A 12,581-nucleotide genomic window follows, 5' to 3' on the forward strand; every position below is an offset into this window, starting at 1 on the left:
GACATGTCCCCGACAGCCGCGCTGGCGTGCACAGCGCTAGGTCGGCCCTGGGTCTCCCCCAGCCTTGACCCCGCGCTCACTCGGTGAGTTACGCCGGCGGGACAGAGCCGCTCCGCAGAGACCTTCCAGCAGTGCCGAGCCAGGCCCTCACACTCTGATCCCTTCACCCCTGAAGCATGGCTGGGAGACACTAACCAGACGAGCTCCCTTCCCGAAGTCCGGCACCGGCAGGTCCCCAGCCCCTCAATCGCTTTCTGCGCCGACCCCCCCCCCCAAATTTATCAACCTCCCTCTAGACAGCTGGCACCAGAGCCAGGCCAAGGGAAAAGCACCTCCCTGCCCGGGCCCTGCAGCCAGCATCGCACGGGCCTTTGTGACTGCACCGTCGCACGGGGGGTCATGCCCTGCTGGTGATCGCCCACCCCCAAGCTAGCACTCCCTGCAGGGTGCGGGGGGGACTGGCTGGCAGGTACCTGTCAGTGTGTCCGGGGGGTTGGCATGGATGCTCAGCTGGTATTTCTGGCGCTTCCAGTTTCGCCAGGTGGTGAAAATCTCCCTGGCGGCCTCCTCGGCATCGTCCCCAACGCAGAAGGTGTCGCAGGCGGCCTGTGGGGGCGTGGGGGATCACTGGGAGCCCAGATCTCTGATGTCACAACCCTCAGGCCCTGCTGCGGGGGGCCCAGAACCCCAATACCACCCCTGGGGGCAGCTGGCTGCCAGTGGGACCTGAGCCGAGTGCGCAGCAAGGGGGTGCTTTTCCTTCTATGGGGGGGGAGGAGACCCCAGTACTCTCACCCACCCCCCACCCCTCCTGGTCCTGTGCCACCCTCATCTCGTGTTCTCGTCCATCCTCCCTGTGCAAGGAAAAGGCCCAGATAGAGACCGTCGAATTGTGGAAGTCAACGAATGGCTACGCAGGTGGTGTCAGAGAGAAGGCTTTGGATTCTTCGACCATGGGATGGTGTTCCAGGAAGGAGGAGTGCTAGGCAGAGACGGGCTCCACCTAACGAAGAGAGGGGAGAGCATCTTCGCAAGCAGGCTGGCTAACCTAGTGAGGAGGGCTTTAAACTAGATTCATCGGGGGAAGGAGACTAAAGCCCTGAGGTAAGTGGGGAAATGGGATACTGGGAGGAAGCACGAGCAGGAGAGTGCAAGAGGGGAGGACTCCTGTCTTGGACCGAGAAAGCGGGACAATCAGCGAGTCATCTTAAGTGCCTAGACACAAATGCAAGAAGCCTGGGAAACAAGCAGAGAGAACTGGAAGTCCTGGCACAGTCAAGGAACTATGATGTGACTGGAATAACAGAGACTTGGTGGGATAACTCACATGACTCGAGTACTGTCATGGATGGATATAAACTGTTCAGGAAGGACAGGCAGGGCAGAAAAGGTGGGAGAGTTGCATTGTATGTAAGAGAGTAGGCAGTACTGACTGCTTCAGTGCTCCAGGTATGAAACTGTCAGAAAAACCTGAAGTCTCCGTGGATAAGTTTAGAAGTGTGAGCAACAAGGGTGATGTCGTGGTGGGAAGTCTGCTATAAGACCACCAGACCAGGGGGATGGAGGTGGAACCAGGCTTTCTTCCGGCAATAGCAGAAAGTTTACCAGCTCGCGAGGCCTGGTTTCATGGGAGACTTCCAAATCACCTGATATCTGTGGGAGAGCAATACAGCGGTGCACGACAATCCAGAAGTTTTTGGAAAGTGTAAGGGACAATTTCCTGGTCCAAGTGCTGGAGGAACCAACTAGGGGCAAGAAGCTCTTCTGACCTCTGCTCACTAAACAAGAGAAGAGTTTAGCAGAGGAAGCCAAGTGGTGGAACCTGGGGCGCAGACCATGAGATGGTCGATGTTCAAGGATCCTGACACAAGGAAGAAAGGAGAGCCACAGAATACGGACCCTGACTTCTGACTCCTCAGGGAGCTGAATGGGCAAGATCCGCTCGGTACGAAAAAAATGAGGGGAAAAGAAAGTCCAGGAAGCTGCTCTATTTTAAAGAAATCCTTATGAGGTTGCAAGAACAAACCATCTCCGATGTGTAGAAAGAAAGGTAAATATGGCAGGGACCAGCTTCGGCTTAACAGGTGAAATCCTTGCTGATCCTTAAATAGCAAAAAAGAGCTTAACAAGCAAGATGGAACATTGGACAAATGACCAAGGGAGGAAGTAAAATCAATTGCTCCGAGAGCTGCGGAGGTGAAATCAGGAGAAGGCCAAACTCACCAACTTGGAGCTTGAGCTGGCAAGAGATGTTAAGATGTAACAAGAAGGGTTCTTCAATATTGTTAGCTCAACAAATAGAAAGTCAATCAGGAAACGCTGCTGGCCTCCCACTGAATGTGGGAGGCAACCTCAGTGACAGGAGGATGTGGAAAAGCTAGTACTCCCAAATGCTTTTTTTGCCTCCTGTCTTCCCACAACCAGGTCAGCTCCCAGATTGCTGGCACTGGGCTGCACACATGGGGAGGAGTGAACCAGCTGTTGCACAGGGTGCTGGTGCAAAAGCATCTAATTAGCCCCTGCGTCGCCCAGCCCCAATCATGGGAAATAGCATTGGGGCTGGGGAGAAATCTGGTGCTGGCCTCTAGACACTGGCTGCCTTCTGTGAAAGCCTGAGGGTTGAAGGGCTCTCAAGGCTGCTGCAGCCAGAATACAGGCACGGCCAGAGGAAGGTCAGTCCTCAAGGGGCTGAGGGCAAAATCTGTGCGGAAGAGGGAAGAACAGTAAGCGTGGTGTGGAAGGAAGAACTATCTGGTAATACGATGAAAAGGATAAGAATCCGGGAGGCGCCTGCTGCGGCCAGAGGGTCGCAGCTGACGTCGGAGAGAGCGAGGACATGGAGCGAGCATGCCCACTGTGCGACTCCGCGCGCCCGCTGCTGGAGAAAGACGCGCAAGTGCGGAGCTAGAGGAACCTGTTGGGCCACTCGGGGCTCAGCAGTCAGCAATGGCAGACACCACGAGGTGTGGGCGGGGAGTGACAATTAGACCCCAGAACAGAGCGGCCTGGAGCGCCGAGCACACATCACTCCCGGGCCCCGTGCTGCCCCTGCGTGCCGGTGGGGCTGTCACGCACCTGCTCTCGTCGTAGGTGCGCCTATATGGAGTTGCGGAATGTGATTGCAGAGGGACAAATGTGGGGGCCCATGAGCGAGATCAACTGGGTACCAGCCGTAGACAATCAGTGGCCGAATGCTCGGGGAGGGAGGTCTCGGGGATTGATCGTGCGCCAAGCCTGGTAAAGAGGCGCTGAGGCTGTCGAGAGATCAGCTGCGCTAATACGGATCTTCCACGTCAACGACGTGAGTATCCTGGTTAGCGACGGGATCCGCTTGGGGGAACGCTATCAGGCACAGCAGCGTGTCGAGACGGGTCTCAGGCGGACTGTCCGATGACGCCTCTGCACTCGTCACCGAAGCAGCTCGGATGCTAAGGGTGGGAGATCCCATGGATGTATGAACTTTGTCTCCCAGTTAATCGTCGAGGGGATTCCACAGTTCTTGGTGGCGGAGAAGGGGGCGCAGAAGGGGACGTCATGCTTGACTAACGACACGCGTCTAAGTGTTGGTTTTTTTATGAAGGAGATGAAGGCCTTGTGTTGCTCTCTTTGAAAGATACGGTTATTAGTAAGGTGAGGGTCACCGATTGATAACAAGAGCAGTAGCTCGTGGCTTTATTCCTTGAACGTAATAAGAGAATAAGCGCTTTTGGATCACCTGTGCTCATCTCATATGACCAGATGTGAAATGATTGTCTTAATTGGGAGAGACTGTTAGAGTTTAATGGGGCTGTGAGGTCAGTATGGTTGGGCAATGCTATGATAAAGGAAAAGGCTGGAGGATGTTTACGAAGCTAGAGACCTAGAACTATGTATGGCGTGTTGCCACGCCTTGGGTCTATATGTAATTAGCTGCTTCAATAGCTTATTCGCTATCTTTACCTAGACTTTGCGCAGCTAGTGTTAGATCTGACGCAAGCGGTAGTTAACGTTCGAGGCGCCTACGGAGAAGATGAGTCTTGCTTGCCTAGCGAATTGAACTCTCTGAGACATTATTTGTTTCTTACCAATGCACTTACATTCATCACATTGATGTTTTTAAAGTGGAGTGGTTATGCGCTCTCGTCGGTTCACTCAGTCATTCTAAGCACTTGCAGATGACTTTAGAGTATGAGGTAGTGAGTAGTGGTGATATGCATTGGTGCCTTCTTTGGAGATAGGAGGGATGGTGTATGAGATACCATTAGAGGGGAGCATTAGACATGAAAGCCTTTCATAGAATCCGGCCAGAGAGACATCTAAATTTATGTTATGAATGTTTAATTATTTGGTGGAAGTAGCTAAAAAACTTCGTAGGCTTTTTATTTGGCAGCCCAACGATATATGTAGATAACATCTTTTCTAGATAGAGCACTATGTGACAATATGATTATGAGCAGACAAGGTGAGGTCATAGAGATATCCTGCCTTAAGGACAGAGTAAAGAAACAAACATCATTGCCAACATCTACAGCACCGCCTATGGGACTGATCAGCCATGTTCTTTTGGAGATGAGGCTCCACTTAGGCACAGTTCCCTTGTCTGTACGTGACATATGCGCTGGTTGAAATCCGGGTTGTATACCACTAAGCGCATCAGACCCGTAGACATCTTTGAGATATATTCCTTTATTGAGATACTTTGTAACAGTAGGTTTGTCTCCGAGTCCTTTAACTTGAATCAGGAACATGGCCTCTCATAAAGAGTATTTCATTGCTTCTTAGTAGGGACTTGTTATATAAAACAGAAGTGAGATAGGGGGCGCAGTTTCGAACATAACAGAACTTCGATATGGGCTATTCGTGTTTATTGTCTTAGGTCGACATCTCTCTTACTTCAGAAATACAATTAGAAATTCGTGCGAGCTTCGAAGTCATCGACTCTGATATCATGTACATTGGAGTATGGGCTTATGATTTGTATTGAGGGAATTCAGTCTCTAAATTTGTATCATCCTCTACTCCCCACTACATTTAAGCAGGAGATGTGAGATCTCGGAATGAATTTCATATGGACCACTAGCTGGCACCTGTGGTCATGTACTACAGTAGATTTGAGAGCCTGTACCTCTGCTGTGAGCATCTTCTTGAAGATATATCTATGGAGAAGGATATGTATGACTAGACGGCCTAGTGCGGTTATGTTACATGTCAAGAGTAATACGATCCCGTAGAATGAGGGGACTTTTATCTTATATAGTCTGATGATGATTCACTAACACTAGAGCAGTGGCGAGAGTTTTTCGGGGAGGAGATAGAGTAAGTTGCTACTAATGAGAAATTCACGTTCGCGGCTCACTTTACAGTATGACGTAAACACGTGGAAGCTAACTTTGGTTTCTACAGGTATGCGCTTAGTGGGGAGGTCAGTTGGATATTAGGACAGTATTTCACTAGGAGTGGAAACGAAGCATGGAATTGGGGTTACAGGAGGGTTTGGTTAATGGATAATTAACACTCTGAGCTAGGTTTTCGAGGCCGGGCGTTGGCATGGTCTGGCCTTGGGGCCTGTAATTTAAGCGTATGAGGAACTGGTCTCTTTTCGAAGGGGGTTGGAAAACTAGAACCTCGTTTATCTGAGAGTCAAGCCCTTATACAAAGATCACCATGAGAATAATTTCTTAGCTAGATGCTGATTCAGAATCAGGAAATCCTTATTCTGCTCACGCGCAGTCAGATTATCATGCCTGTGATCTCACTGGAGGCACAGATCTGCTTCATTTCTCATTCCTCACCTTCTCCATCAAACACTTGTGTGGCTATCCATTGCTGAGGAGTCATCTTCTAGCATCTTCGAAACTTACTTCTATTATTCTATTATCCTTCCATTGCCGCTGGTGAAATAGCCTAGGAGAGAGTGAGTTGAGGCTGGGAGTGCTGGGATTGAGCTTTTCTGTTTTCTGTGATTCTTTGTCTAGGCATTGGTGGATGGGGAGTTGTAGTAAATGATTTTACTTTGAGAGTACTGAGCTTGTACTGACAAGGAGGGAGGTGGCAGGTGACACTTTGCCAGGGACTGGACAGGAGGAGGACTGGGGGGAGGAGAGACGTAGAGGGGTTTTGTTTTTCTAGTTTGGTCTGGTGGGAATGCAGGGACGGCTGGGGTCTAGCTTGCAGAGGGACTGACTGAGGTCTGTTGTACTCAGCTCTGCTTGGATGTGTTCTGTCGATAGTGGCTGGCTGAGGTTGGCGATCGCGGAGAGAGGGTGCAGGGCTGAATTCAACTCGTGAACTGGTGGCAGTGGCGGGATCTACTGCCTGGGGAAACGGCGCTTCTGCCGGTAGTGACTGAGGAGCGTAGGGGGATTGACGGGGACAGCGTGCTGAGAGTCAGTGAGGGGACGGTTCAGGGTGTATTACTGGAGTGTGTGCGGAAGACCTTTCGTAGGTCGGGATTGGTTAGCCGTCGGGGCAGGGTCTTGAGCTCGTGGCAGAGGGTGGTGACTTAGCAGGCTGGTGACTGGGTCTGGTACGCGTTTGGGAGAGGGCGAGCATGGGGTGTTTAATTTTAGGGCTTCATGGCCTAGGTTATTATATGTCTGATATGTAGTAGCGTTGCAAGTTTTGTTGAGGCAAGTGAGCTGTGTCGTCAGAGTTTGAAAGCAGGCAGGGCGCGTCTGCACGGGGAGACTGTCTGATTCCGCAGTCCTGATGTGGACACGATGACGCATTTGAAGTAGCAGAGCAGGAGAACCGCGCGCAATGACTGATTGTCTCTGCAGGCCAAGCGCTTGGGCGCACCATGCATGGAGATTATGTCTGTCACAGTGCTGAGTGTGAGCTGGCTGAGGCTTACGCGACTGCTTTTTAGGCCTCATCTTGGTGAGTAAGGGGCAGGAAATGAGGGATACTGCGCGAGAGGGACATGAGCGGCAGCACGAGGATTCTTCTTCTTCTGGGGGAAAGTGTCATCAGCTGAGCATGTAGATGTATGGCTGGACTTGAGTACGAGAGAGTTAGGGTCGCGTGACAGAGCTGGAGTTGAGGCAGCAGGCGATGGAGGCACGAGCAGACGGCAACGGCAGCAATGCTGGAGAGATCAGGAGCGGAGCATGACTGGAGTTGGCAGGGGGCGTTGAGAGGAGCATTGGCGCTGGCCTGGCCGGTGAGTTGGGGGGCGAAAACAGGCACAGGGGTACTATGAGTCGGGGCCTGAGCGTTGTGTTGTCAGCCTTGCTATCGAACTAACTCTGAGGGACCCTGTAACAGCATAAGGGGGACGTGCTGATGACTTCTGAGCTTGAGGACGGCTGCGAGCTGCCGAGGAGCTGCGACAGGCTCGGGTTGTCACACGTTCGGGACAGGATGGATTGTCGCTGATGAGCGGAGAGGTGACTAGACTTTCGGCTGTACCAGTTTGGGCTGATCTGAGATGTATGGGATAGGTTCGGCATTTCTCTGAGCTAGCGTCTGCATGGAGGGATCGCCACAGTGGGCAATGGGAGACGAGAGGGGACATGGTTAACATGCTGGGCACTGAGACTGTAATGAGCGGTGTCATCTTCGCTGAGGCTGTGGTTTGAGGGACAGCAGAACATGAGTGCAGGGCGCTGGCTGTGAGTTTGTGAGAGCTGGTCGAGGGGGCGCGGGCAGTATCAGGAGTTAAGAGGGCAGATTGATGCAGAGAGAGGTCTCTGGGCGTCTCTCAGGACACATGGGATGTCCGAGTGTGGGCGTTCTCTCTCTCTTACGAAGCCGCCTGACGCGGGGTCCTATGCCAGTGACCTGGGGAGTATTCGGCCTCTCGGGACACGCGTCCGATCGGTTGGCACTTTCCCTTCACCTGGATGTCCATCAGTCACAGTCCTGCGGAGCAGCATCCACTGCCGGCAGCTTGGCGTTGGCTCCTTTCAATCTGGTGCAGCATGAGGCGTCAGCCTGGAGCGTGGTCACGTGTACACGGTGAAGGTGTCGAGCCCAAGAGGATCTGGCCTCTACTTCTTAGCCCCACATGGCCCGGCATTCCTTCTCGATTCGCATATGCGTAGTTTCTGCTCCCGGGGTACGCAGCTTCTGCTCCAGATACACAAGATGGGTGTCTCTCTTTTTCCATCTCCTGCCTTACCCGCCACAGTCCCGTGAGTCTGAGGTGCGTGACATATAATAAACTTTGACACATGGTTTCCCGCCACTGGGGGCTGACATCACACGAGCCTCCCACACTACGAGCGCTTCTTCGCTCGACGAGGCTCCTGGCCACTGCACACACTCGAGGGAATGCGTGTGCAGTATATCATGCACTACTCGAGTTGTTGTGAGCGACTCTCCCTTCCGTGCACCAGCATCCGTGATTTTGAGTGGGAGCGAACTAGGGATAGGGACACAGTGGGGCATACGAACCAGCTTGATAGCGCATTACGTCGACCTCATCCGAATAGGCCTGGCACCTGGCATTTTTTTGCTTTAACTTCGGCGTGGTGCATCACTCCTGGTCTCACACCTGACACCTCCCCTTTGCGCTGGTTCTAGGCTTTCAGGCAGCCGCTCCCCTCCCTCCGATGGCCCGACAGATACTTCAGACTCCCACCTTGCACCCTTCTCGCCTTTACGGTTCCTGAGCCGCCGGCAGTCGGTCAGACTTGTGATAACCTGGGCACGTCGGTCCTACAGGTTGGCTGAGACGCCAGATGTCGTCGATATACGCCACGGCAACCTCCCTCCCACTCAGTAGCGCATCAAGCGGGCGCTGGACGCGGGTGAATAGTGGTGTTTCAACATAAGGTTCGAGTGGATAGGTCCATTCAGCTACCCTTGACGGCTACACAAGGGTCACAGGAGGCCAGAAGACGTCATCCGCCGCCCAGAGGGTGATCACAAGGCTGATATTGCACGACCCTCGGGCAATATGCGTAAGCGTCGCAGCTCACGGACCATTGCCCCAGGTATTCGCACCACCTTGAGTAGCTCCATGGTGTGAGGGTCACCCTAGGCCCTCCCAGCTTGTCTAGCGCTCATCAGGCTGGGATAGGCATCAGCACTACGGTCTGGCATAGTGGAGCCACTTTTAGTCACAGAGTTTAGTCCACAGATATCCTTTGTATTCGATAAGCATCCCACCTCACACTTAATGGGCTAGACACACGCATCACTTGGCGCGGCCACGCACTGGCCGCACACAAACTGGCGGGCTCTTCACCCCCGAGGCTCAGTGCAACTAATCCCTGACGCTCTCTTATTTCCGCATGAGGTCCTGGGCAGTTGTTTAGTCCAGTCTTGATCACTCGGAAGGGGACATGTTCTTAGATAAGGGAGGATGTGCCAGTCTCCAGCGTGGACAGTCAATTAGTGCGTCCACGGCTGGTTTGAACAGCTGTCGGTACCGATGAGACGCACCCTCTTGATCTCCGATAGCTGGGGACCATGGCTCGCTGAATGCAGTGAAGTGAGAGGATACGCGACGAATATCATCTCAGAGGGGGACCAGCTTTCACTTAGTGTTCACTTCAGTGGACTCGCATCCTAGCTAGGGTCTCAGTACTGACCTGCTACCTCACCTCCAATTGTCTTCACGGCGCTGAGCACCCTTCGGATCATCACCCATCTAAGTGAGGTGGGTCTTCTCATGTCTCAACATGGATACATCACGGTCTGTGCCCGGTTTTGCATCTCCACCACATCAGATTTTATCTCATTCAGTTTGCTTGATACCTTGAGGCCTCCCTATGGCTGGCCTTGAGTTTGTTTTCCCTCACGTGGGATGAGACGTATACTTGGTCCCGGTGGCCAAGGCGGGGCCGCGCCGTGCAAGTCATACCATACCTTCTGCTTCTCTGCCCACGGGCAGATTCTCCCTGGCCAGACGCATAGCATCGAGCCACCAAGATCTTAACCCACATCCCTCCAAGGAAGAAAGTGTGATACACCAGTTCGATCATCATTCCGACTCATGAGACTCTCCCTCGGGAGTCAGGCCTTCCTCCTCCTCATTTGTTTCTCTCCTCGTCCAGGGCCCTTACCCGCCTTCCATATCTCGTTCGAAGTGCAAACCCGGTAGATTCACTGGGGAGTACTCCTCGTATCGCCCCATCGAGCCGGTCTGCAGGTCAGTATTGTCGTCCTGCGGTGCGCTGGTTCCTAATCTGTTTTTAGCATCCTCCTTCAGCGTCTCGTTTGCAGTCCTTTTCTGCCATCGCACCTTAGTTGGACTGGGGGTGATACCGCTGAGGCTCACAGTTGATAGCCGAATCCAACATTTCTTCCCCCCAGCACCGAAAGCTAGGGTCGCATTCTATACAGTTGGACCTGAGTCCCTTCTATAGGAGAAACTTCCATGAGGGACTCTCACCCTACACTCGGCTGAAATCGGTCCAGCCGCGCATATGTCACGGTGTCTGGCCTTGCTCGATATAGGAGGACAAGTGTCACCCGCCTCCGGGGTCAGCGGTGTGGAGTTACGACATACCTATGTACCCTCACACTATAACTTACACACGATATATAGGCTTTAGCTTCTCTTGTTCCACCAACCGCACACCCGTGGTGTCTCAGCCTCTGCCTGAGAGTGTCCTATGTCCCTTTAAGCCCCTTCAGCTGGAAGGTTTTTTTATGCTGGTCAGTGCCTCCCCGTGCTTTCCCCAATTGTCCTGGCCTTCCCACTTCCTGAGCACGAAGGTTCCACGCATTGGCCATTGGTTATATTTGTAATTCAGTATTTTCAATTATGCTTTGCCAGTTCCTTTGAAAACATGAATGTTTAAAGTCGCTCTATTTCCTTGATCTTTCTAGAGTAACCATAAAAAACAATGTGCCTCAAATGGTCTTAATTTCAGCAAGTTGGAACGTTCTTGTTGTCTGCGTGTGTGCCCATATGGGTTATCATAGCCTATTCCGGCAGTAAGTTCTATGTAGCAGCTGTGCCTGGTGCTTTCAGGCCATTCCTGGGTGATCTTCAGTCGAGCTGAGGGCTGTCATGGAGGACGAAAGAAGGCTTAGTTGCGCACCACTACTAGCACACGCTGTTGCTCCGAGCACCTTACCTCCTTCCTGGGGCAGCCATTCTCCGTCCCGGCAATCCCTATCTCCACCAACACCGGACGTCTCTCACCGACTTAAGCCATCTGGATCCTCGCTCCCTTCCGGTCTTGATATACCAGACACTGGGCCAGGTTCGAGCCCATCCTCTCTGGAGGCCTTCCGCGAGAGGAGCGAGGCATCATTTCCTGTCACTCGGCCTGGACCCTTCAGACAGACTGGACCAGGGATGGCAGGGCCACCATGCTGCTCTCACATTGAGGGCTGGGTCTGAGACGCTCACGTAAAGCCTACTCTGAGTAGAGATATGTACTGAGCCATTTCAACGCCCTTGCCGGATCCTTCACTCTTTAAAATTTATACAGGAAAAATTTAATTCACGGAATTTAGAACATTACTGACTTTAACGACAAAATTATAAGGCAATATAATTGTCAAACCCTAGGCGGAGGAAAAGTCGATTCTGCATCTGCCCGGACCGGCTCGCACTGCACCTCGGCAGAACAGCATTCTAGTGGCAGGTATAAAAGTAATCATACCTTATATTTATTTTGTTAAAAACGTAATATGTTTAAACTGAAGAGTTTACACCGGGAACTGAAAAATCGCTTTTAGAACATGAATACCAAACTTCAGTTGGTTAGGTGCTTCCTATTGGTTGACTCACGGGCCCAGTCATCTCATTTTGGCGAGGGTGAACTATTTGGTTGCTCTGGCGACTCACTGATTAGACTACGGGTCGTGCCCACGGGCCCCACGGCACATGCCTCTGGCCGCAGCTCTCCCGGACCAGCCCTCATTGTCCCACCAGTCTGTGGGGCACATGTGGGTGTACCCCCATGTCCTTGGGCCTCCTTGCGCCCCTGGTCAGGTGTATCCCTCCCCGGCTGCCACCTTGAAGTTGGTTGGGTCATTCACCCTTGCGCACACACAACGCAGTCAATCTGGGTTCAGGGTTCGCAAGGATGGAGGGTGTCAGTGGGCACCGTCATCGCCTAAATCTGAGGACATGCACTGGACACCACTAAGCTCGGAGCCGCGGGCCACGCGGTCACTACCCATTTTCCTTGCCGCAGTGTTCCCAGTACATTCGCCATGTGACTTCCTTTCCACCGGCTCCTCCGATCGGGGTACCTCAGCGTGGACACCTGACGGCACGCTCAGTCACGGAGTGGGCAGACCCCTAGCGCGCCCTATCATTCTCTGCAGACTCGGTATACACAATACGTAACGACCAGCCTCAGGTATTCATGCCGCACAGAGCCTCAGGGGAGCATCGCAGTCCCCAGGGAGCTGATGTGGGGCCTCTCCCTCGCTTCGCAGTGTGGTACGCCGTCCAGTCCCTCCCTTTTCTCGCGATGCTGCCCCTTGTCCAACTGGGGTCTCACTACAAGTTATACATGACCGGCTGTGGCACTTAGGCCTGCTTCAAGTCCCCGTTGGCGTCTGGGCAATATATTACTGGGCTTTATGTATTTTATTTGATATTTTTTCCATGAGGACGGCCAGATATGTGGCCCATCTGGCCTTGATAGAGCCGCTCTACAGTCAGTGGTCCTATTAGGTCAGCCATG

General features: G+C 52.7%; 2 protein-coding genes across 2 annotated transcripts in view; one reads left to right on the plus strand and one right to left on the minus strand.

Annotated features, from left to right (window-relative positions):
* The window catches only part of FASTK (Fas activated serine/threonine kinase), a 419,919-nt gene that overhangs the window by 292,639 nt on the left and 114,699 nt on the right, over positions 1-12,581 (plus strand). The window lies entirely within an intron of this gene.
* The window catches only part of NOS3 (nitric oxide synthase 3), a 93,148-nt gene that overhangs the window by 12,861 nt on the left and 67,706 nt on the right, over positions 1-12,581 (minus strand). Inside the window, exon 17 of the mRNA XM_075063414.1 lies at positions 460-606. Coding sequence (XP_074919515.1) covers positions 460-606 — 147 coding nt within the window. The remainder of the gene's footprint in view (positions 1-459; positions 607-12,581) is intronic.

Source organism: Chelonoidis abingdonii, chromosome 2 (genome assembly GCF_003597395.2).
Source record: "Chelonoidis abingdonii isolate Lonesome George chromosome 2, CheloAbing_2.0, whole genome shotgun sequence".
NCBI lineage: Eukaryota > Metazoa > Chordata > Testudines > Testudinidae > Chelonoidis > Chelonoidis abingdonii.